Source organism: Bombyx mandarina, chromosome 20 (genome assembly GCF_030267445.1).
Source record: "Bombyx mandarina strain Sakado chromosome 20, ASM3026744v2".
In the NCBI taxonomy this organism is placed as follows: Eukaryota; Metazoa; Arthropoda; class Insecta; order Lepidoptera; family Bombycidae; genus Bombyx; species Bombyx mandarina.
In genome coordinates, this window is record NC_143226.1 from 7349941 (window position 1) to 7375671 (window position 25731).

Consider the following 25731-nt stretch of genomic DNA (forward strand, 5'->3'; position numbering starts at 1 on the left):
AAACAGAATTGCAGGCAAAGATGTTGTGCAATAAAATAAAATAAACAATTTTTTTCGTCAATCCAATCAAGAACGAACAATATAAACAGGAAATTCTATCCTGGACGATAAAAAACAACACAAGCAGACAGGCGTAAAAAAAACAATTAGATTTAATAATTAGAACGCCATTACGAACAGGAAAATCGGACAAAAAAGGTACATTGTTCACATTCTCAGACGAATGACGGCCATGTTGAACCAACTAATATTTAACGGTACGCGGAGAGGGATCATGTGTATGTCCAATTTTCATGACCTGATGAGGATGGAAGTCATTTTACACGGCACGTTGAAGAGGATATCGATACTCGGGTCCGCGTTGGAATAGCCCTTAGGCTAGCAATGATTGGGGAGGGGAAAAAATCGATAGTACAGATTTTTAATCTTCCGGAATCGTTGTTCATCACGTAACGTTGTGATTCCAATTGACGTGTTTACGCATAATTTCATCATGTACACGCGAGCTTTTGGATTAGACAAAGGTTTAACTGTCCTTGTACAGTAAGCTTGATAATGTGCTTAACAGGCTCTGTGTGCTTAGTGCGAGTTTTGTAACGTTCTCGATAACGTAAAAGTTAACTCCAATTTGTATGGTGTTGAACGTTTGCCTACGTTTGCCGCTAGGGGCTCTGTTCAAACTCCATACAAATTTGAGTTAACTTTTACGCTATCGAGAACGTTACAAAACTCGCACTAAGCACACAGAGCCTGTTAAGCACTAAGCACAATGTACTCACAGATTTTTATGTTAGATCATATCGCTTCGTACTAATTAAGTCTTTGATTGATGATAATACAAAAATTTTTTTTTACGTTAATCCATACCTTCAGAAACAATCAACTCACAAAGCGGTCATTGAACTTACGACTGCGTTGAAGTGAAATATTTCGCAAAATAAAAGACTGTACTAATGACTTACTACAGAATGCTATTTTAGCATCACGAGATTGTGTCCTCGCGTTTGACTAAGATAAATACTGTAAACACTAGCGCGAAGCATTTGAGTATTGACATTAAAAATGAGACCATGATATTCTTGAATTTATTTATGAATTTCGATTTAATAACCTTTAATTTCGTCATTAGGTACTTGTCTATTTAAGTCTGTCTGTTCTTGAAGCTGTGTACAAATTATAGACCACGACAATTCGCATTCTATAATTTAATGTTATATATAAAATGAATTGCTGTTCGTTAGTCTCGCTAAAACTCGAGAACGGCTGGACCGATTTGGCTAATTTTGGTCTTGAATTATTCGTGGAAGTCCAGGGAAGGTTTAAAAGTTGAGAAAATATAAAAAAGCTTGGAATTATATAAAAAAACAAACAATTTTGTTTTTCCTTTGATGTGTCCCCTTGATGTGTCTTTTATTTATCGATTGAGGCACTACGAAATCTGCCGGGTCAGCTAGTTTAATATATTTCATACAATTAGTGTCATGTTTGACATTAGTAAACTGTTTGTGAATATATTAGTTGAAACTACTTATACGTATGCACCATACATTGAATGTGCTATAAAATTGTACTCAATAAATTTTTTATTATTATTTTTTCTACCTATGCTGATGTGCCTTGAGAGGCTATTTATGCTTCTTCTTGACGTGTAGGTGAGCTTACGGGGCTCCAACCGGGAGTGCTGCTAACACTAACTCTAGCAAGAGCAGTGCTTCGCAGAATCTACCACTGGATCGGAAACGTGACCCACTGAGAAGATCTGGCGAGAAACTCAGTGGGCTGTGTCTGTGAGTTAATTCACTCGTCGAGCCCTTCGTCGCAAGCGACGGGTTCGACGAGGACGGTGACCGGTGCTTAAGGTACCTAATCAATCAATAATATGTAAGTTTATATTGAGAATGAATTTTATTATCTTTTCAAATAAATGGGGTACTTAACTTACTTATTTAATAAAGGCACGTCTCAAGGTCAGTGGCAAGGTCAGTGGCATGCATATAGTTGTAATGAATGATTGAATGTCAATCTGTCATATGACAATTGATAGTTGTTTAAATAATTTTTCGGTTAATGGACGTTGTGAAATGTGTGTTAAAGAATTATTGAAGAAAGGGCATTAAATGTTGTTTCTTGTTGTTTAGAAGAAACGCAATTTCGTCTTTTCTTATTTAAACACCGTAGATACCATTATAAAACAACATTTTTGCTAATATATTGAGAAAATGGAGAAATTAAGATTTGATTTTACAATGAAATCAATGGCGGATGGAAAAACAAACGTCATATGCATAACTTCCATTGCTACACCAAGTGGACAAGTTTTTGGAATTCCAGTCGAATATCAACCCGTAAATCTTCATAAGGTGATCACAACTACTCCTAACTACACCAGAGTAAAAAACTCTTTAGTAAAAAGGCATCAAACGAGGAAAATATGGATAACTGTGACCGAGGAAATTTCAAAAACATATTTGGATGAAGAACAAAATTTGCAATTCAATGATTGTTATTTGGAAGAGATTTCAGAACAACCTGTTAGTTATGAATCGACATCTAGTGATTCTAATCACATTCTTGAAAAACTGTTAGAAAAACTACAAGAACAAAAACAGCAGAAACCAGAAAAACAAAATTTAGGGAAAATTGCAAAGGATTTTATTATAGAAAAATTCAACGGCCGTAATTCAAATGCATTACAGTGGATCAAAGATTTTAATAAAGAATGTGAACGTTTTCAAATAAACGAGGATAAACAAAAAATTGAAATTTTGAAGAACTTCTTAGAAAATGCTAGTGTAGATTGGTACAGTTGTATGCTGATGAAGCTTACAGTACAATCAGAATGGAGCAAATGGGAGAAAAATTTTTGTGAGACATTTGCGAACAAAGGATGGTCCTCCACTAGATATGCTCTTGCCTTTAAATATCAATCGGGATCCTTACTTGAGTATGCTTTAAAGAAGGAGAAATTATTGTTGGAAGTCAGGAAGACAGTGGATACCGGAACAATTATTGATCTCATAGCATTTGGTTTACCCAATTATGTGGCGGACAAGATTGACAAAGAAACATTACAAAGAACGGAAGACCTTTACAATGAGATAAGAAAATTGGAACATCTGGTGATGAAAAATAAATATGAAAAAAGGAACAGCTCATATAATTTAGATAATAAAGGGAAAAAGATTGACGAAAAGAAACCATGCCCAATCTGTTTAAATGAGAAAAAAGGGAAACGGTTCCACCCAGAAGACAGCTGTTGGTTCAAAGAAAAAAATAAAAAAGCTGTGGTAAAAACAGTAAATAATTCAGAATTGGAAATAGAACTGAATGAGAAAAATCCAAAAAACTAGAAATACCACCATTAATAAAAATAAGTTTACAAATAAATGACACTTTGAAGATTTCTGGAATCTATGACTCTGGATCTAATGTTTCTTTAATTAATGCAAGATTATTGAAAATACAAGAGAAACAGAAGACAAATGATATGCAAGTTGTAAACTTAAAAACTATTAATGGTGAGAAAAAAACGAAAGGTATGGTAACGCTAAAAATAAAAATCTACAATATTGAAAGAAATATGGATATTTTTGTGGTGGATAATGAAAATTTTAACTATGACTTCTTAATTGGTTTGGATTGTATAAAAAAATTCAAATTAATACAAAATGAAGAACTTAACATCATACAATATCCCGAAAAGAAAAGCATAATCTCAAATGAACATTGTTTTAATGAGAATAATGTAACAAATGTCGGAATTCCTGATGTACTAGGTGACAAAAATAAAGAACAAACATTTAAAGAGAGAATAGAAGAGAAAGAGAAGACAGAGATGGAACTATACTTTGAGATAGTAAAAAAGGGTACTACTATAAATACCAACAAATTGTGTGAAATTAATTTCAATGAACACGTAAACATTGATGAATTTCAAATGTCTGTAAATCATCTAGATTTATATCAGCAATCAAAAATTGAGAAGTTAGTAGATAAATACAAATCTGTTTTTGCTAAGGACAAATATGATGTTGGCTCTGTGCAGGATTATGAAGCCCATATAGACTTGATGGTAGATAAATACTGCTATAAGCGTCCGTACAGATGCACAATTGAAGACAGAACAGAAATTGAAAGTCAAATATCGAAGCTACTACAGAAAAATTTGATAGAGGAATCTTACAGCCCGTTTGCTGCTCCTGTAACTCTAGCATATAAGAAAGAAGATGATAAAAAAACAAGATTATGCATAGATTTCAGAGATTTAAACAAAATAGTAGTTCCACAATCACAACCTTTCCCACTTATAGAGGACTTAATGACCAAAACAGTAAACTGTAAGTATTATTCTACATTAGACATAAACTCAGCATTTTGGTCGATCCCATTGAAAATTCAAGATAGACATAAGACTGCTTTTGTGACACAAGAAGGACATTTTCAATGGACTTGTCTCCCATTTGGGTTAAAGACTGCACCAGCGATTTTCCAAAGAATATTGAGCAATATTATAAGAAAACACAGACTATCTAACTTTGCAGTAAACTTTATTGACGACATCTTAATTTTTTCTAAAACTTTTGAGGAACATATACAACACATATCGAGACTACTGGAAGCAATACAAAAGGAAGGGTTTAGACTGAAGTTTTCAAAATGTACATTTGCAAGTCACCATGCTAAATACTTGGGTCATATAATAGAAGACAATTCAGTTAGACCTCTGAAAGATTATTTAACTGCTGTCAAAAGCTTCCCAATTCCAGAAACAAGGAAAAATATACGGCAGTTTTTGGGAAAAGTAAATTTTCATCATAAGTTTGTACCACATAGTGCAATTATCCTCGATCCATTACATAACTTATTAAGGAAAGATGTGAAATTTGTATGGACGGCAGAATGCCAGAAAGCATTTGATAAAATTAGAGCATTGCTTTGCTCAGAACCAATCCTAAAAATATTTGACCCAGATTCACCGATAAGAATTTACACAGATGCTAGTATCAAAGGAGTTGGAGCAGTGTTGAAACAAGACGATGAAAACGGCGTGAGTAAACCGGTTGCTTATTTTTCGAAGAAATTAACAGAAGCACAGAAAAAGAAGAAGGCAATATACTTAGAATGTCTGGCGATAAAAGAAGCAGTCAAATACTGGCAACATTGGCTTATGGGAAAAGAATTTATGGTATACACAGATCATAAACCCCTGGAAAATATGAACATTAAAGCTCGAACTGATGAGGAACTAGGTGATTTAACATATTATCTATCACAATATAATTTTGAAATTAAATACAACCCAGGAAAATCAAATCAAGAAGCGGACTGCTTAAGCCGAAATCCAGTCTTAGAAGCAAATGATAATAACGACGATTTTTTAAAGGTCGTAAATTTAATCGACCTACAAGAAATAAAGAATGACCAGCTAACAAATCCAGACCTACAAAAAGAAAAGAATAAGCACATATTAGAGAATGAAGTTTATTACAAGAAAAATAAAAGAAGAAATAAGATTATACTGTCAGAAAAACTTAGCAAAGCTCTAATAAAAAAAGTCCATGACACATACTGCCACATTGGAAGAACCCAAATGACAAATAAAATAACACCATTCTTTTCAGCCAAAAATATTACAGCAAACATTAATAAAATGTGTGATGCGTGTGAAACCTGCATTAAAAACAAGTCCAGGAGGAAGTCGAAATATGGTTTAATGTCACATTTGGGACCAGCCACACACCCATTTGAAATTGTATCCATCGATACTATTGGGGGCTTTGGAGGATCCCGATCAACCAAAAGGTATTTGCATCTTCTAGTGGATCATTTCACACGGTATGCCTATATTTGTACATCAAAAACTCAAGGCTCCAATGATTTCATTAAGCTAATGCAAAAGGTAACAAAAAATTATGACGTTAATATGGTATTATCAGACCAATACCCTGGCATAAATTCAAAAGAATTTAAAGAATTTCTAAAGAATAATAATATCAAAATAGTTTTCACAGCTGTTGATGCGCCTTTTTCGAATGGGCTTAACGAAAGATTAAATCAAACACTAACAAATAAGATAAGATGTAAAATAAACGAAAGCGATAAGAAGACATCTTGGACAACAATTGCACAAGAATGCGTAGAAAAATATAATGAAACAGAACACACAGTTACAAAGTTTGCTCCCAGGTACCTTCTAGAGGGTGAAAATGTGAGTATTCTACCACTACATTTGAAAACAAGTTGTACAACAGAAGATTTGAGAAGAGATCGAAAATTAGCCTTAGAAAACACAATAAAATCTCACAATTATAATAAAAATATATTTGACCAGTACAGAGAAGGGTATAAATTAGAAGAAGGAGATAGTGTTTATGTGGAGAATGGAAATAAACTAAACAGAAAAAAAATGGATGAATTGAGAACAGGGCCATACAAAATACTAAAGAAGATTTCAGAATCGATCTATGAAGTTGACACTGGACACAAAAAAGCAGAATCAAACCTCTACCATATAACAAAGTTGTCTCCAGTGTCTATCTGATATGATAAACAATTGTAAAACCATTCACTGCCTCTTACAATTGTCTTTTCAGCGGGGGAGATGTAATGAATGATTGAATGTCAATCTGTCATATGACAATTGATAGTTGTTTAAATAATTTTTCGGTTAATGGACGTTGTGAAATGTGTGTTAAAGAATTATTGAAGAAAGGGCATTAAATGTTGTTTCTTGTTGTTTAGAAGAAACGCAATTTCGTCTTTTCTTATTTAAACACCGTAGATACCATTATATAGTTAATATCCTAAAGGTGGCACGTAACTTAGTCGCAACGGAAGTGTTGGAATTTAACAATCAAGGGTTATTCTTATTACATTTTTATGAACAAAATTTTAATTTTGTTTTACATTATTCGACTGTGTTTAGTTTTATGAGTGACGTTTTTGAGACATTAATAATATTAATTAACATGTGGCTTGACGACACGGTCCACGTTATTATTATTAGGTAAATCGATTTATTAGTTCATATTAAAACACAAGAACATGCTTTAATCATTTTCTTTCGGTGATCTTAAAATTTGTTTGTGTCGTGGTCATGATACAACTAGTATAATTGAATAATTCCGCTAATTCTCCGGAATGCGCTCTGAGTCGTCGCAGCCGGTAATTGAACTAGTAATTTGGTGTTTAATCTTGTTCATTGAATCATTTCGGTGTTCTTTGTCATTTGGCAGTTTCCTACCTATTCGCTGGCCTAAGAGGCTATTTCAGCTACCCCCGGACGGGTAGGAGAGCTCACGGACTCAACCTGAGAGTTTGCTAATACTAGCCCTAGCAAGAGCAGTGCTTCGCTGTATCTTTTTTTTATTTTTTTTTTATTGCCCATATGGGCAGACGGGCATACCGCCCAGCTGATGGTGAATGGTTACCGTCGCCCATGGACTTCAGCAATGCCAGGGGCAGAGCCAAGCCGCTGCCTACCGACCGTATCTACCAGCGAATCGGAAACGCGACCCACTGAGAAGATCCGACGAGAAGCTTAGTGGGCTGTTTCGGCAGTGTTTTTATAGTTTAACCCTGTTTTCTTGGTTGTATTAATAGAGAAACTAACTCTGTTGTATTTGAAGTTGTTATTGTTAACGATAAAGTGGTCGGCGTTCATTCGATTTTAATATAAACGTCGCGTTGTTTGAGGACAATTAATAGCCTTGGATTAACAATACGTGGTTGTCCGATCGATCGTATATATAGCCTTCTTTATCAGCACAAGTCTTTTATTACTTATTTTCAGACTATTTTTTATTCAAGCTCCGGTCACCGTCCTCGTCGAAGCCGTCGCTTGCCACGAAGGGCTCGACTAGTAAACTAACTCATAGACACAGCCCACTGAGTTTCTCGCCGGATCTTCTCAGTGGCTCGCGTTTCCGATCCGGTGGTAGATTCTGCGAAGCACTGCTCTTGCTAGGGCCAGTGTTAGCAACACACCCGATTAGAGCTCCGTAAGCTCACCTACACGTCAAGGAGAACCTGAAATAGCCTCTCAAGGCTATCAGCATAGGTTAGAATTAATAAAAAAAAGATTCAAGTGATCTGTTTTTTTTTTCTTCCTTTTATCTCGGTTGCTGCCAACTGCACTGTATTATATCCATAAAGAACTCTATATAGTTAATTTCTTAGCTACTATTAATAGCCAAGGTCACGGATAATTCTTCCAAATCATGAAGTCGTCGGAGTGGTTTCGAAAAAACGGTGCACACGGTTTTTGATAAAAAGAACATTGTTTTTGTTGTTTTTAACGCGATATTGCGTGACTAAAGGATGAAAAAAACAAATATTTCTTAGAATTTGGTAATCCGAAACGTTCTGTGACTAACATTATAACGTTCTCATAGGATGTTCTTAGGTTCTCAGCTCAAAAACAATATGGGTTGATTGATGGATTACGAATATAAAGAAAGATTGAATGTGGCTGTTAGCTTTTTTTTTTTAAACTTTCTTTTCGTTTCAATGATACATCTCGCTTCGAAAATGCAGTCACGAATTTTTAACTGTGGTTTTGCCGCTTTTTTTTTTTGTGGCAAACGGACAGACACGTTTACGGCCCAGGGTTTTAAGTTTATCAAACCGTGTTAGTACGTATGACTACGTTAATGACACTCACCTTGAGGCTTGAGGTCGATGTCTCAACAAACTCGAAACAATTATTTTTTATTGCATACCTGGCTGGAAGTGCTCACAGCCCACTTGGTGCTGTGTGGTTACCGGAGCCCATGGACATCTACAACGTAAATGCGCCACCCACCTTGAGATATAAGTTCTAAGGTCTCAGTATAGTTACAACGGCTGCCCAACCCTTCAAACTGAAACGCATTACTGCTTCACGGCAGAAATAGGCGGGGCGGTGGTACCTACCCGTGCGGACTCACAAGACGTTCTACCACCAGTTTTTTTTTTTATTCCCTTTGTAGGCAGACGAACGTACGGCCCACCTGATGGTAAGTGGTTACCGTCGCCCGTGGACTCCAACAATGCCAGGAGCAGAGCCAAGCCGCTGCTTACCGCTTAATACTCTCCACAAGCCTCGTTTGAAGAAGGACATGTGATAGCGCTCGGGAAACACCGTGGAGGGGAGCTCATTCCATAGCCGGATGGTACGTGGCAAAAAATACCTCTGGAAACGCACTGTGGACGACCGCAGTGGCTCCAGGTAGTATGGATGAACTCTACTCCGGTGGAGTATTGTAATAGGTTTACAGTAATGACGATTTAAAGACTTCGTGTTTGATTTTGGTCACACAATGTTGTTCCTTCATGGTGGAAGTTCATTGAGAGCACTTATAGCGTACATTAAACCGAATTAGAACATTATTACAATCGACGAGTCAACGAACTTAGTGGTTAAACCAAAAAACGACCACATAAATGAATGCACACAGATTTGTCTTTCTTTTATTGTTTAAATGGGTGGACGAGCTAAGAAACGCTGGTTGGATGTGGTAAAGGCGGGGACGGATAATAATCTCGCCCAGAATGATGCCGAAGACCAGGGCAAAATGGAGGAGTTTAAGTAGGAAGCGGACTCTGGCACTAGACCGGGATAACGCCAGGAAGAAGAAGAAGAAGCTCACGGCCCACTTGTTGGTTACCGGAGCCCATGGACATCTACAACGTAAATCCCGCCATCCATCTTGAGACATCAGTTCTAACGTCTCAGTTTTAGCCAGTACAAGACCAGCTCCCCATCTTTCAAACCGAAACGCATTAGTGTGACCATAACGCTTGCAACACCCCGAAATAAAGAAGTCATCAAATGTCTAAGAACCTATTACCAACCTATATAGTACTATAGTTGTTGCAAAGTAAGACTGCGCGCCGCCCTTAGTTGTGTGAGTGACCAATCTGTATACGCGTCGATGTAGGCGTGCGAGCACTTACGGTTATGATAAGAACCGTATTGAATAATAGTGCATAAATTCGTGATCCACACAGCATATGCAGATAGATATCTGCTAAGATTAAAACGATTCGGAATCAGATTAATTTGTATAATATTACTTAGGTATGATTTAAGCCCCGCCAGTGTCGCTTCTGTCAGTACGACCACACGAAGGGACTTTATCCATCACGCCACGAATATTGACGGTTGTCATTGCTGTTGAAGGCACGTAGCATTTCAAGAAATATAAATGTAGGAATATAATGGTTAATTATCCTCCAATATGACGTACTGTTATTGCGACTAATTATTCATAATACAAAATTGATTCGGAGTTGCCATAACAAAATATATCTTAAATTCTTAAGTAGCATCTTCTTACAATGCATGGCTATTGCAGACGGTCTAAAATCATATTAGTATGTGTATTACTGTTCAGAAGTAGGTATTCTCATCACTTTCTACTTTCTTGAGTTTTTGACGTGATAACGTCATAAATCGATGAACACCGGCTGCACGCACGAAAAAGTGTCACGTTCCGCCTGAGCCTGAGCGTGCAAGCTAGAGCGCGGAACAAACAATAGAGAAGCACGATCGGCCCAAGCGTTGGCTTGTAACACATTTATATCTCTTATCGCGTGACGTCAGAGCTAGCAGCTCGAATAGTTCTACTACTGACGTTATCACGTAAAACTATCGTCCATAAACATTCACAGACAACGAATTATTATTTTTTAATCTACCTATTCGCTGGTAGCCTAAGGGGCTATTCCAGGTAAACCCGAACGGGTAAGTCAGCTCACGGGCTCAACCTGAGAGAATTTGCTAACACTAGCTCTAGTCCTATTACGGGCAGTGCTTCGCAGATCTACCACCGGATAGGAATCGCGACCCGCTGAGAAGATCCGGCAAGCAACTAAGTGGGTTAATCTTGAGTATTGCTGCAACGAAATCCGAGCAAGGTTTATTATAATCTCTGGGCATGGATCTTCGACGTCTGTAACGGCGTCCAAAGAAGGGAACCTCAGACACCTCCAAAACCAAAACAAATACATTACATACATACAATTATTATTATAATGTATGGTTTGAGCTATACGTGCCTAGTTCCAAACGGCATCTCGCATGAAGCAAGTAAGTTTTTAAATATTACACGAACGTTATTCTTACCGATAAAAACAAATGTACCGGTTCCATGAAAAAAAAAATACTGATAATATTAAACTGACAATACAAAAGACACAGATTATTCAACGAACGAAATTAGCATTTAGCGTTTTCATATATGGCAACATTTCGCAAGATGGCGAAACGCAAAGAAAGTCTTTTTACAAAATGCATACATAATCTGTTTTATAAAACAGCAGTCCTCGTTGCAATCGTTATTGGAAATATATTTATGACGCAATGCAGTACGTGTATATTATTAAAAACGTATTATTGCGACACTCCTTTTGATAGGTAGTCAGTTTTAAATTACAAGCCACAAGTCGTAAGAGCTCATCTGTTGTTGTTTTTGTGGTAGTTTATGATATGTTGACAGTGGATATGTAACACAATATGTACCTGTGTGATGTCTCAGAATTAAAAATGTGTATATTGTGGGTGTTTATTAAATCTATGGCTCTCGATTTTGGGCACGAATAACTACTATTTGCAGCCACAATGTTTCTTGCAGAAGCAAACTCGATAAAAAAAATTGTTATTGCGTCATTTTTATTCGACACCCAATAGTGTTAGTGTGAACTGAATACTTTACTCACATTATATATGATGAATAGGAAATATAATCACACGTCTGCCGTTGCAACAAGTATACCGATTACTGGTTCGGAACGACTCAATGTTGTAGGAAAACTGTGAAATCGTGCGTAATAACACAAACACTGGCTTCAAACAATATCTACCCGTACGCAACTGCTACATTAATGTAGCTTGTTTTTTTTTAAATTTGTAATGCTCTTTCGAGCACAGAAATTTTTCCACTGACTACCGTATTTACTATTGATACTTCGAGGGGTGATAGGGTATTTAATTTTGGTTTTAGCAAATATTATCTTTGTAATTAAAGGTCCGTTTTATCTATACATCTATATACATATAAATAAAATTAGTGTCTGTTTGTAATATTGAAATAACCACTTTTTACTACATGCATATGAATATATATATACATACATACACCAAACATACACCAAAATATAATTTTTTACAATTTTTGTCTGTCTGTCTGTTTGTTCCGGCTAATCTCTGGAACGGCTGGACCGATTTTGATGAGACTCACTAATAGGTAGCTGATGATATAAGGAGTAACTTAGGCTACTTTTTTTAGACTAGCTTCGCCCCGCGGCGTCACCTGCAGTTATTGTCATACCGCGCACAACATGGCGGGTCTCTAGTCAATAATAAAATTTAATGTTTCCGAAGCGAAGCGAGGGCGGGTCGCTAGTTTGATATAAGTATCAACAATTCGATGTTTTCATTGAAATTAAGTTAAGTTTACCCCATTCAAATAGCTGAAGATGTTTTTTTCTTATCATATTTTTTCGAAATTTTAAACTTTAAATGGCTCTCCTGTAAAGTTGAAAAAATGTCGCTTGGATTGAATTGGATTGGATGATTAATAATTTCAATATTTAGCAGACTATCTTTTGTTGAGTTGACGACCCGTCGGTCGGGCGTCCTCGGGGTGGCGCCGCATGTCTGGTTGTAGTGTTGACCGCGGGAACCCCCCTACTCTGTCCAGGTTCTGACCCCGGACGGAGATCGGACGTCGGGTGTAAGAGTGCAGTGGGAGTCGTTTAGTGGATGGGCCCTAAAATCCTTGGGCCCGCGATTTGCTCTCAACACTTGCAGATCGTTAAGTCTCACATACCCCGCGCGCCCCCTAGGCGCGGGGACCTCGTAGGAGGTACGGCCCTCGGACCGAAAAAAAAAAAAAAAAAAAAAGCGTCAATTTGTAAAACAGTAGATGCTTATTGAGTATGTATGTATACATATTAATATTATGACTTAGTGTTCCTTTGTTTGTCGTTCAGTGTTGATTATAATAATATCCAATGAAACCCAATCATACTGCATCGTGACCATATATCTACCATTACAGACAAAATACATGTCTACAAAAGAAAAAACCTTATCATAGCATCATGACAATTCTGTAGTACTAATAAAATGTATCAGAAGCTACATCAAAATTTGTTACAAAATTTAAAAACTTACAGGAGACTAATTTTTAATTAATATTAGGACATAAGTCTTGCTAACAATAAGCTGTAATGTAAGAATATTTGGAAATGATATTATTATTGCCAATGTATTATCAAGACGCAATGTAGTCAGCCAGTGTTAGTGACGGCAACCGCATTTGGAACAAAGCAGAATGTTTTGTCTAGTACAGGATAAGTAGATAATACGTGTTTAAGCTAATTGTATTGATGAAACGTTGGATTAGGTTTAAAAATATCTAAGGGACCACTCGTAATCTTGTGATCTCGAAAAAGAGGAAATTCCATGTCTTTTTTTAAGTCATACGCATAAAAACGATAGGCAGCGGCTTGGCTCTGCCCTTGGCATTGCTGATGTCCATGGGCGATGGTAAGCACTCAGCATCAGGTGGGCCGTGTGCTCGTTTACCTACAGAGGCAATAAAAACTAACAAAAAACCTGTCGGGATGATTGAAATTCAAAGTCATTACCGAACCATTATAAGTTTACGCTAACAGCATCGCTAACAGCATCAAAGCTAACAAATTGATAAACGAAAACTACAAAAAATAGTGAAAATATTCGTATTTGGTTAGTTCTCTCAAATATATTTATGTTATAAAAGCGAAAAGTTAATCTGGCTAAGAAACCCGGTTATTTCAAGAATTATAAGATTACATACTTTGGTGGCGACATAAATCGACAAGCGTGAAGGTCAATTGAATTTAATTTCGAATAGGTACTAAAACAATGTGATATTCAGTTTCCGAGACATCGATCTATTTAAGAAGGAAGTCTTTTTTTTTCTACTTTATAATTAAAATGTTATCAATAAAACGAAGAATTTTTATGCAAGAAGTTTAGGTTCGAAAGGTCAATTTCTAAGTTTTAATGAAATGTTTAATGTCCACTGAGGGCCCTAACTCCTGCCTCCTGAACGAATCATGAATTTAATATTAAATTTTAATTGAGCAATTAAATTTATTAATTAAATTATAAATTAATTTTTATAAATTAATTAAATTTTAATTAATCAATTAAGCAATTAATAATTTATACCTATGTAGTAGTAATAATAAACACGCATAGATGCAGATACTCACACATACACAATACAACATGCATGCGCGCACACGCCCACATATACACACACGCACGCACGCACACACATACACACACACACACACGCGCACACACACACATTCACACACGCATAATGACCTTAAATGATAACACCTAATGATCTCTCAACACTAGTCCGCAGCATCTGTTCACGACTTAACCTAACCTAATCTATCCTAAGAAGGAGGGAGCCTGGAGATCAGTAATACAGGTCTTCGAACCTAGTACAGACTTCAGCTCTTTCAAAGGCTTACAAAATAAATTATAAGGTTAATTTCCATTTGTATTTATACTATACATTTAAGAGAGAAATAAATAAATTATTATTATCTATATTATATTATTTATTATTTTCATATTACATTTCAGCAGAATATATAAAATGAAAAAGTCTGTTCGCATTAAAGTTGTCAGATTCTTAGTAAGAGTAAAGATTGCACCGGGTCGCCATTGTTTTTGCAAGCTTTAGTTGCATTTATTCACATTTTAAATTTATTTATTGCTTAGATGGATGGATGAGCTCACGGCCCACCTAGTGTTAAGTAGTTACCGGAGCTCATAGACATCTTTTTTTTTTTAATTGCCTAGATGTGTGGACGAGCTCACAGCCTACCTGGTGTTAAGTGGTTACTGGAACCTATAGACATCTACAACGTAAATGCGCCACACACCTTGAGATATAAGTTCTAAGGTCTCAGTATAGTTACAACGGCTGCCACACCCTTCAAACCGAAACGCATTACTGCTTCACGGCGGAAATAAGCGGGGCGATGGTACCTACCCGTGCGGACTCACAAGAGGTCCTACGACCAGTAAACTAACCTTTTAAAGCAGTCTTGTATTTTAAATATACGAGCAAATTATACTTGCAACTATTATAGTCTCTGCTCTGCCTATGTTTACACCAGTGATTCTCAACCTTTTTTTTGTTGCGGCACATATTTAACGATTTCAAAACTGGGCGGCACACAAAAAAAAAAAAAAATTTACTTACTACAACACACTGCATAAATAGTTTATCAAAAAATTTTAATATACGAAATAAACTAAAATATACTGTCATTTTTTTTGTGGATTTAAATATATATTCATGTTTAAAATATTTTTCTTTCCAAATGATATAATTTAATAATATTAACATATAAATATATATTCGCAAAATTTGGCGGCACACTTGAAATTTGACGGCACACAAAAGTGCCGCGGAACAGTGGTTGAGAATCACTGGTTTACACACATCAAACAAAAGAAATGCCTACATACAATTATAATCGTAATATCTTTCAGAGTTCAAGGTATGAGTCACAAGTAAGTCATGTTTTTTCAGAACGTGCGTTATGTTATCAAAATAGTTTTATTAGTAACGTTCTTTTAATATTAATTAGGAATACGACGCAAGGAGGAGGAGGAAATTCTTAGCTGAGAATTCATCTAATTATCCAAGCCAAATCGGTCTAGCCGTTCTCTAGTTTTAGCGAGACTAACGAACAGCAATTCATTTTTATATATTTTTATTATTATATATCTATATATTAATACGTGAAGCAAAAACTTTGTATCCCTTTTTACGAAAATTGCGCGGACGGAGGAGTATGAAATTTCCACACTTATAGAGAATATAGAGAAGAAGTGCATAATGCTAATTTTTTTTTTTAATAATGCATGAAAGATACATTAAATCAATAAAGAAAACATTACACACACTACAGACCATGTATTTGACGCAACACGCATGCATACTATTTATTGTCAAACTTTTGTGCTTGACGTCTGTTGTCAAATTGAGAACAGAATATGGTTTGTCTTTGTTAATATTTTATATAGTGTAGTCTTGGCGAAATTTGTGATTATAGAAGTATAAAATACAATCATAATAGTGTACAAACTTACAATTCCAATTAATTATAGTCGAATTTCGACTACTGCGGGACCTCTAGTATAGATTAAATGGTGATTTTTGTCTGTACAGTTAAGAGTCTAGTTAAGGCTGAAATTCAAGGTTTTGCGTACGTCAGTAATTTCTCACTATAAACGATTATAATTAGATGAATTCTCAGCTAAGAATTTCCTCCTTCTCCTTGCGTCGTTTTTCCTAATTAATATTAAAAGAACGTTACTAATAAAACTATTTTGATAACATAACGCACGTTCTGAAAATACCTGACTGTCACTTGTGACCCATACCTTGAACTCTGAAAGATAACACGATTATAAAGGTATGTAGGCATTTCTTTTGTTTGATGTGTGTAAACATAGGCAGAGCAGAAATATAACAGTTGCACGTAAAATTAGCTCGTATATTTAAAGTACCAGACTGCTTTAAAAACTTCAACCAAGCTTGTTGGGACCCTAAGTACTCTGCTAAGGAATCTGATCCTCAATCGATATCAAGATCATAAATGATATTGACAACTATGGCGAGTTTACTTGAACATTTCCCGGAATAAACATAAAAAATCATATCTTGGGGTCATTGAATGTCGAAGATAATACGTCAAGGAGTTGAAGCAACACACCACAGAGTGGAATTCAGTGTTGAATTTATTTCAGGGAACCAAAATTATCTCAAAGAACGCACTGATAATCTTAAGACATATTTGAGCATTCGTTGTCGGAGTAAAGTCACGATTTAAAGCAATATTATCCCTAAATAAAGTCCTTAAACGGACATCAAATGTCCATGTTCATTGTATCAACCATATAAGCCACATAATTAAGACCGGATATTAGTCAGCTGTGAAACTATGGGACAATGGCCGCCAATATGGCGCGTCCCGCCATTATGCTGTGAACCGAGGTTTTTATTTTATATTCGTAACACGGGCAAAGACTTCCACGATGACGTGAATCACGAGTTATTGTTGTACATACGGGTTTGATTAATAAAACACCGAACTGTATAAATCATTATTTTAATCTATGTAGCGCTCGTGGCTCAGCGATAATTTACATATCGAGGGATGAAAGGCTGTTTGGTTTAAGCGACATATTTTCTACTTTACAGGAAAGACATTTAAATTTGAAAATTTGAAAAAATGTAACAAAAAAGCTTCTTCAGCTATTTGAATGGAGTAAACTTAATTGAAGTTCAATTAAAAATATCGAGAGCTGGTTGCTAACCTATAGCTATATATATAAAAATGAATTGCTGTTCGTCGAGCTTGCCAATGGGGCATTATCAACAGAGGGCACAACCCCCAGGTCAAGAAGGCTAGGAAGAGGAAATTCAAACAAACAAAAATCTATATATATAAAAATGAATTGCTGTTCGTTAATCTCGCTAAAACTCGAGAACGGCTGGACCGATTTGGCTAATTTTGGTCTTGAATTATTTGTGGAAGTCCAGAAAAGGTTTGAAAGGTAAATATATATGAAAATGCTCGGAATTAAATAAAAATAACAATGTTGTTTATACCTTTGGTTTGTTTTAAGTTTATTTTTATACAAAAGTTTAGGTCTTTCATTTATCGATTGAGGCACTACGAAGTCTGCCGGGTCAGCTAGTACCAAATAAAACGCACCTTTAATTACAAATATAAATGTCACGTATTAAGCTAAATATCGCTTAAACCAATTGACCCCTCGATATACATTTGCTTCGAGTCGTGGTTCGAGATTGAGCATGTTTCAGTTAACAAAAAGAACAGTTTTTTTTTTTTTTTATTGTTTAGATGGGTGGACGAACTCACAGCCCACCTGATGTTAAGTGGTTATTGGAGCCCATATACATCTACAACGTAAATGCGCCACCCACCTTGAGATATAAGTTCTAAGGTCTCAGTATAGTTACATGTCGGCAACACCATCCTGTATGCATCAGTCAGCGCGAACTAATAATATCGAACATTAATTAGTGTCTATTATTACACATCATCCGTTTCCTTTGAAACGAGAAAAGGGAAGTCGCATCCGGTTTTTTTGTCAGTTAAAATACCAAATACTGAACTAAACTCTCGCTAGACTTTTTGGCGGGAACGCGAGTAGTGAAGTTGTGTGATTTGTTTTAGTGCTTCTTCAGGTTTAAATGTGTACCTAATAGCGGTGGTTTATTAATTGTTTAGTATCTGTGAAAGTGCACAAATATGGGAAAATGAAACAAAGTCGCTGGACGTAACTTCTCGGGATCCTCCAAAAAGTCCACTGAAAAAGTCTCAGTAAATAAGCACCATTTTACTGAGATTATATTTCATCCCATATCATGTCATCTCATTTCATTTAATTTCATCTCAGTTGATTAATTTGGGTTTCCTTCGTTTTAATAATTAAAACAGTGAATTATAAAAATCTTATTACTTGACGCTGGCTAATGCACAAACCGTGCCGGAGCCAAAAAATAAATAAGAAGAACTCTCGTAGTATAAGTTTGAAATTTTTGGAAATCTACCTAATTGCCTAATTGTTAAATGCCAGAGTTAACAGCTCCGTGAGCTTTTTAGTTGAAAGTGGAAACTCCCACCTCTATTATGCCGCATTTCCACAGGTAATCTATAAGCGGACATATTGTTTTTCGAACAAAGTGTACCTAGAAGGAAGTAAGTACACTATCTTATTTTATTTCGTCTACAGCGACGATAGAATTAAACAATTTGAATGCAACCCCTCTCGATCAAAACTCACACTACTGTCTTTAATAATAGGAAGTGAAAAGTGAAAGATTAAAATAAGAGGTCTACGAAAGTAAGCTTATACAAATTAGTCATAAACATATCGTGAGTGTGTTTACAAAGATAACAATTTTGATAACGTACATACTTCAGTGTAAATATTACTGTTCTGTCAATTCACAGAATGTTTCGTCAGATTTTTTGCAATGTATTGGCATTAGTCCGTTATTTAATTATCTATATATTAATACGTGAAGCAAAAACTTTGTAGCCCTTTTTATGAAAAGTGCGCGGACGGAGGAGTATGAAATTTTCCACACTTATAGAGAATATAGAGAATAAGTGCACAATGCTAATTTTTTTTTAAATAATGCATAAAAAATACATTAAATCAATAAAGAAAACGTTACACACACTACATACCATGTATTTGACGCACACACGCATGCATACTATTTATTGTCAAACTTTTGTTCTTGACGTCTGTTGTCAAATTGAGAATAGATCAAATATTGTTTGTCTTTGTTAATATTTTTTATAGTGTAGTCTTGGCGAAATTTATGATTATAGAAGTATAAAATACATTCATAATAGTGTACAAACTTACAATTCCAATTAATTAAGGTCGAATTTCGACTACTGCGGGACCTCTAGTTATTTTTAATTTACGTGACAAGTGAAATATTTATTTCAACTTTACACAATGCGGACTCGTATTTCAGGAGTAGAAACAAAGAGCATTGTCATTGTCAATGTTATGATTTAAAATATTAAACAACAGTTATTTTGAATTGCCGACCGTTAATCGAACGTCGCGTCGTGTCGTTCCAAATTCAATTTAATTTGAAATCTCTATCGAGACGTGATTTATTATTATTTTCGTGCAAAGGTGCGATACGTTTTTTAATAAAGTTTCTGACAACGACATCTTTTAGTACGTCCGAGAGTTGCCAGACTAATTAAAATATTGAAATTCTACCAAGTTTAAAGTAGGTACATGATTCGTGGCAAAACGGATACTGAAATTATAATGGAGCTAAGAGCGTCGCTCATGGCGTAGCGATGTCACGAAGCGACGCGCTTACTCAAAACTAAACATTTATTGATTTAAGATACAGTTTTCATTCTTCTTCTTTGTCTCCACCTTATCCCACTAGGTGGGGTCGGCACGGCTAGTTTTTCTCTTCCATTCTCTTCTATCAGCCGTCATCTCAACACTCACTCCTCTCTCTCTCATATCGTCATTCACACACTTCATCCATGTCTTCTTTAGTCGACCTCTTTCCCCCTATACCTTGCACTACCTTTTTCATACACCTCCTAGTCACATGCATCTTCTTTTTACGCATCACATGTCCATACCACGCTAACCGTCCGATACAATTTTCATTATTGTACTGAACTATAATTCTTTTGTTTATAAGTTAACAGTATCACCAATATCCAGTTTAGTACAGTCTCTGAAGGGTCTGCGACAAAGTACTTCACTTTGAAAGAAGCTACAATTGCGCTTTTTTCCGTAATGATTTTATCATTGTACATATAACGTATTTATAAAAAAATCTTTAAACTAAATAGAAAATATAAATTATCAATGCTAAATTCACAGAAAAGTAATTTTAAATGGTTATGTATTATAAATGTTTTTAACTTATTAAAAATTTCGGTACAGGTCGATGCCTAATACCTATAATCAAATTGCGCAATGGTTGGTTTGGTTATGGGCATTAATAGAGAGTCGATATAACGATAGTTTGCGATCAAAGGGATATGGAAAGGGATATGGAACCACAAGTCCATTTTATGAACACTTTCACTTCTGAAAGTAATCAATGCAATCTTCAAGAACGAAATAAATTTAGCTTTTTCGAGTTTAAAGCAGTAAGGCAACATCGCAAGATTACTAATTTGAAATGAACTGATAAAATTTGCCATTTGATCCCGAAAGTTCAATAATAAGTATTAAAAATATTTTTTCACACGCCAAAGTTGACCACATTGACCTCTTTATCTGTTTGCCATTTTCCTTATTTACGTTTTTAAAAAAAAAAAATTATACTAATGTTTGGATGTGACACTCTGTATTGTCTTTTAAAATATATTGTTCGTCTATAATAATAAGACAAACGCTAAGTAAAATAAACCAAAAAGATGACAGCTGTCAAAATGAAAGCACTCAGGTTCGTTCGAAAACATGGCGGCCAACTTTAGAAAGCAAATCATTTGCTTTGCTCCAATAAAAATGTGTAAAAGGCGTATCATCGCAACCGTTACACTCTGGTATTAGAATGAAACCATTGCCGGCTGAATGATAATGAAATATTTCGTTTTTTTTTAATCTATGAAATGAAAGGAGAGTCTATATCCGCTACGACTTAAAAAAGGAGCATATTTTTATCTATAGCGCAAATATAGATAATGAACGTGACGATTTGTGAATGACGAAAAAGGTTAATAATAATTTACTAGAACTAAGTAGAATCTTGAAGATAGTTCTCTTAACAAAATTATTAACCGTTCTCTCGGTATTCAAATTGGTCAAAATAAGTTAATACAACTTTGAGATAGGAAAGAAGGAGATTAGTTGCGATGCAAGGACCGTCATGAACACCAGATGATAAAGTTAACTGAGATTATAAAAAATCAGTTTTTATTTTAGTTTTTTTCCTGTTATTATCATGCTTTTTTATCAGTATCAGTCAAGGTAGTGTCACGATACGAAACAGCAATTGCTGGTAACTTCGAGGGGCTATTCCTGTGAGACTGCTAATATCTGCCCCAGCAAACGCAGTGGTTCGCTGCATCTACGACCGGGACCGGAATCGCGACCCAGTGAATGTCACTGCTACTGTACCGTTCTAAAACTGACAGAAATGTCTGTAGAAAATTCGCTAAGTAAAACAAGAAATTGCATTATGGCGTTATAGTTGTCCAAATCATCGATAATATTCTTTCGGCAGCTTTTTCTGTTCGAAAAAAACAATAATCGTATTAGCCCCGTACTTTCCTTTAAGGCTGCACCGATAAAAAAAAACAATAAAAAATAATTCAAATCATACAAAGAATCGTTGACGTGTTTTTTCGCAAATTTTGTCAAGCTTATCTCAAAAATAATTGGCGATTTGCGGAAACAATGATTACCTACTCATTATTTTCAGAGAAGAGGAATCGACTTATTGTCGGTCGTAGGGTGTTTGCCGTGGCCCACTAGCCTAAGTTTGGTTTCTAATCTGGAGTTCAACGTATTAATAATAAATCGATTATGACGTTAAAACTATCGTATTTATCGATTCCTTGAAACGATTTTTTTTAATCAATAAAATAGATCACTCGAATACGAAATAAATGTAAACACATTTCTTTATTAATTTATGGATGAGCCGACGGCCCGAGCGGTGTTTAGTGTGACCGGAGCCCGGAGACAGGCTGAATGACGCCCCCAACTTGAAATTTGGGGACTTGAGTGCATACTCTGCAAAGCGAAGACCTCAGAGTAGGTACTTCTGGTAGGTTCAGAACAACCATACAGTTTATATGAAAAGTAAAACGAACCGCGAGACGTGTCTAGTACACTTCTAAGTACTATATTACGGTTATTTTCAATTTAAATTATATTAATTAAGCTCTAAAGCAAACGTTGCCAACATTAATATTGACATTAAATTACTAAAAATTTTCAAATTGAATTCTTAATGCAATTCAATTTATTATCCTTGTTTTTATATTAATTACATCCTTCCTTATTCGCTTCTATTCTATATATTTTTACTGTGATGTTATTTCACAGATTCTTCAGATACGAAAAAGTAATTGAAAATGAAACACAATTAAATGAATAACTGTTCAAAACGAGCATAGTCAGGTTTTTTAAATACAAACACGTATGTACTGCCTTTGTTTAAACTTTTAAAATGAATGCCCGATGTTTGTTGTACAACAAACAAAATACGTGCATCGAATTTCGAAATCTGTTAATTTATATTCGGATAAATGAAATTCGTCTTTCTCTCTGCACTTTTTTATTGTCAGTTCAAATATATTTTTTTCAGTTTTGTTTTAGAAAATAAATCTAGCAAAAACCTTTATGTTCACACGAAACAGTGTTTCAGATATGGATGGGTAGTTTTAAAAATCAAAACACGTAAAATAAATTCGTAATAAAAATTGCGATAAGACACAATGAAGGCGGCAACTGTCAAAAAAAAAACGTTGCAAATTCGAAATAAAATGGCTACTCACTTTGGCGCCGATCTGGTTACCGCACTGTCCGGCCTGCAGGTGCACTATTTCCCTCATTGTTACAACGAAAAATAAATCTTATTTTAACAAGTGAAAAAGTTTGATTAGCCTGTCAGTAGTGCGTCGCAGCCGGGCGACTCGCGTGGGCTGCTCGAGTGAAATGAAGCAGGAGGCAGCGGCTGAAGTCTGTAGGGGCTCGGGGTGCAAGTGTGCCCAGATTTCAAAAATATTGTCGGGTTTTGGGGAAAATAATTGGTTCGCTGATGGTGATAGTGTTGAATTGGACGAACACCTACACAGTGTCTCTGTGTTGTTATTTGATAAAATTTATCTTCAAGGCTATGTCGTTAATATCTAGAAGGCGATCAATAAATCTAGTTTTTGTTAACGATTAATTTTCACGTTCGATCCTAAAATGTAGTAAAAGTGTTTTATGAAGTTTATTCAATAAATTGGCGCTTTCAATGTAATGCGTCTATTTGAGCATTTTCGTCGACCAGGTCGACCAGATACACATTTTTTTTAATTATTTCGTATTGAAGCTTTTCACAAGGTTCACCAAATGACTGTTGAAGGTCGCGGGAATCAGCTTGATGCCGATCGTTGTGGCGAGACTTGAATAAAGAAAATATATGAAACCAAAGCCACAATGCTTGCTTTAATATATTATGAAACCGTGAAATGTGGTCGCTTCGGGACAGAAATACATAAATTTTGAGATAAACTAAGGGATTGATTACCGTCATTCGTCATGATATCAGATTTGAATTTTTGCTGTTTTAATATCACTTGATAAGCGTGGCTTTCAAGTTTCGACATCTATCGACTCCGGTGCCCATTTGACATCATATAAACCGTACAACTAATTATTCGAAAATATGACGACGAAGAATCGGAATCGTTACGCAGTGGCTTGCCTCTGCACACACCATCAAGTGGGCCGTAAGCTTGTCTGCTTACAAGAGCAATAAAAAAATCTTCCAGAATGACTGTAACACATTATAATGAGTGATCATAATTTTTTCCTACTAGCTGTTGGAAATAGGATTTTTTTCCTACCCTGACAACACAGAGTGATTCACGACGAGCGACGAGCGGCTGGAAGCGCCAATGAAACTATAAATTAATTATATACACATAATTGCCTAGTACATAGGTCGATGCACGCGCTAACACATACGTTACGTGCTAACTTATCATTAGACGGGCCGTTAGAAAGTTTGGGTCTAGACAATTAACTTTAATAGGGCTCTCTGGGTTTGTTCAACCCGGACTGGTATTAAAACCCTTACTTATCCAGCTGCAAAGCAGTTGTATTCATTTTTGTCCACAATAATATCATCACTATATTATATTAAAACAAAGTCCTTGGCCTAGTTTGTCTAACTGAACGCGGTAAGTTCGTACCGGAAGGAGTGGTTCACGAGGGTGGTTTATTAGAGATGAGGCAGCGCCCTCAAGTCTCAAGATGGGTGACAGCATTTATTTCGTGATACCTACGTGCTTCTCCATTTAACGCCAGAAGGCTCATGAGCACGTCTGTCCACTACGCTAACCAGAATAAACTAACCTATTCACCGTTTTTTTATTGCTTAGATAGGTGGACGAGCTCACAGCCCACCTGCTGTTAAGTGGTTACTGGAGCCCATAGATGTCTACAACGTAAATGCGCCACCCACCTTGAGATATGAGTTCTAAGCCCTCAGTATAGTTACAACGGCCGCCCCACCCTTCAAACCAAAACGCATTACTGCTTCACGGTAGAAATAGGTGGGGTAACCTACCCGTGCGGACTCACAAGAGGTCCTACCACCAGTAAAAAATATTTTTCTTCATCTACTACCGTCTCATATTCCAGATTGGTAACACGAGTATTTCCACTCCGAAGGAGGTATTACGAACCTTCTCTTTGTCTAGACTTTCACTTGCATAAAATCTTGCTTTAAAGCACCGATATTAGGATTATCAGATACTAATTAGTTTTAATAGTACATTTTTGAACAAAGTTCGATTTCAATCCTCGTAATCCACAACTTCCGCGTCCAGAATTACTCCGAGGGGTGGACAGAAGCTCCTTTGTACTGTAAATGACTCATTGCGTGTTCAATGTCGCCTCTTGACAGCCCATTTAACTTGTCAAGATATCTCTGATTTGTCCGCTTATAGGCACGTACGGTTTATGTATTTTTCTACCGCAGGATGATGTTATAAGTTTTATTATTATACTGTGCGCAGTCCAACTAGGAATTCCCTTCAAACCTGATTGGTAGGAGGACTAGTCGCGTGGTAGTCATTCTAAAACCTGACTCTTGTTGCACAAATTATTGAATTAGTTGAGCTATGAAACAGTCTGTCAATGCAATACAAAAATGCTGAGCTTCGAACCCAATCTTAATCATAGTTCATAAATTAATAAACCCAGTCCGATCGCAACGATGCAGATTATCCTATTGTAAATTAAATAATATATCGATTTAACTAACCTGTTTTTTTTTTTTTTTAACGCTGGTGAATCAATTTACGGATACCCGGTCGAGGGGGGTAACGGACCGGGTTATGTCGGACTCCGGCGCCTCCTGAGAGGAAGAAGGGGAGAAGAGAAGGGCCGATGTCCTCCACCTC

The 25731-nt window shown here is 35.9% G+C and overlaps 1 protein-coding gene across 2 annotated transcripts in view; it reads right to left on the reverse strand.

The window, feature by feature from the left end:
• The window catches only part of Tub3 (beta-tubulin), a 41058-nt gene extending 17783 nt beyond the window's left edge, over positions 1 to 23275 (reverse strand). Inside the window, exon 1 of one of the 2 annotated variants that reach the window (XM_089736034.1) lies at positions 23110 to 23275. In XM_089736034.1, coding sequence (XP_089592160.1) covers positions 23110 to 23166 — 57 coding nt within the window. In that variant the 5' untranslated portion in view covers positions 23167 to 23275. Of the gene's footprint in view, positions 1 to 11700; positions 11920 to 23109 lie in introns of those variants that run through there. The other variant, XM_089736035.1, reaches the window with a different exon arrangement.
• Between the last annotated feature and the right edge of the window lie 2456 nt (positions 23276 to 25731).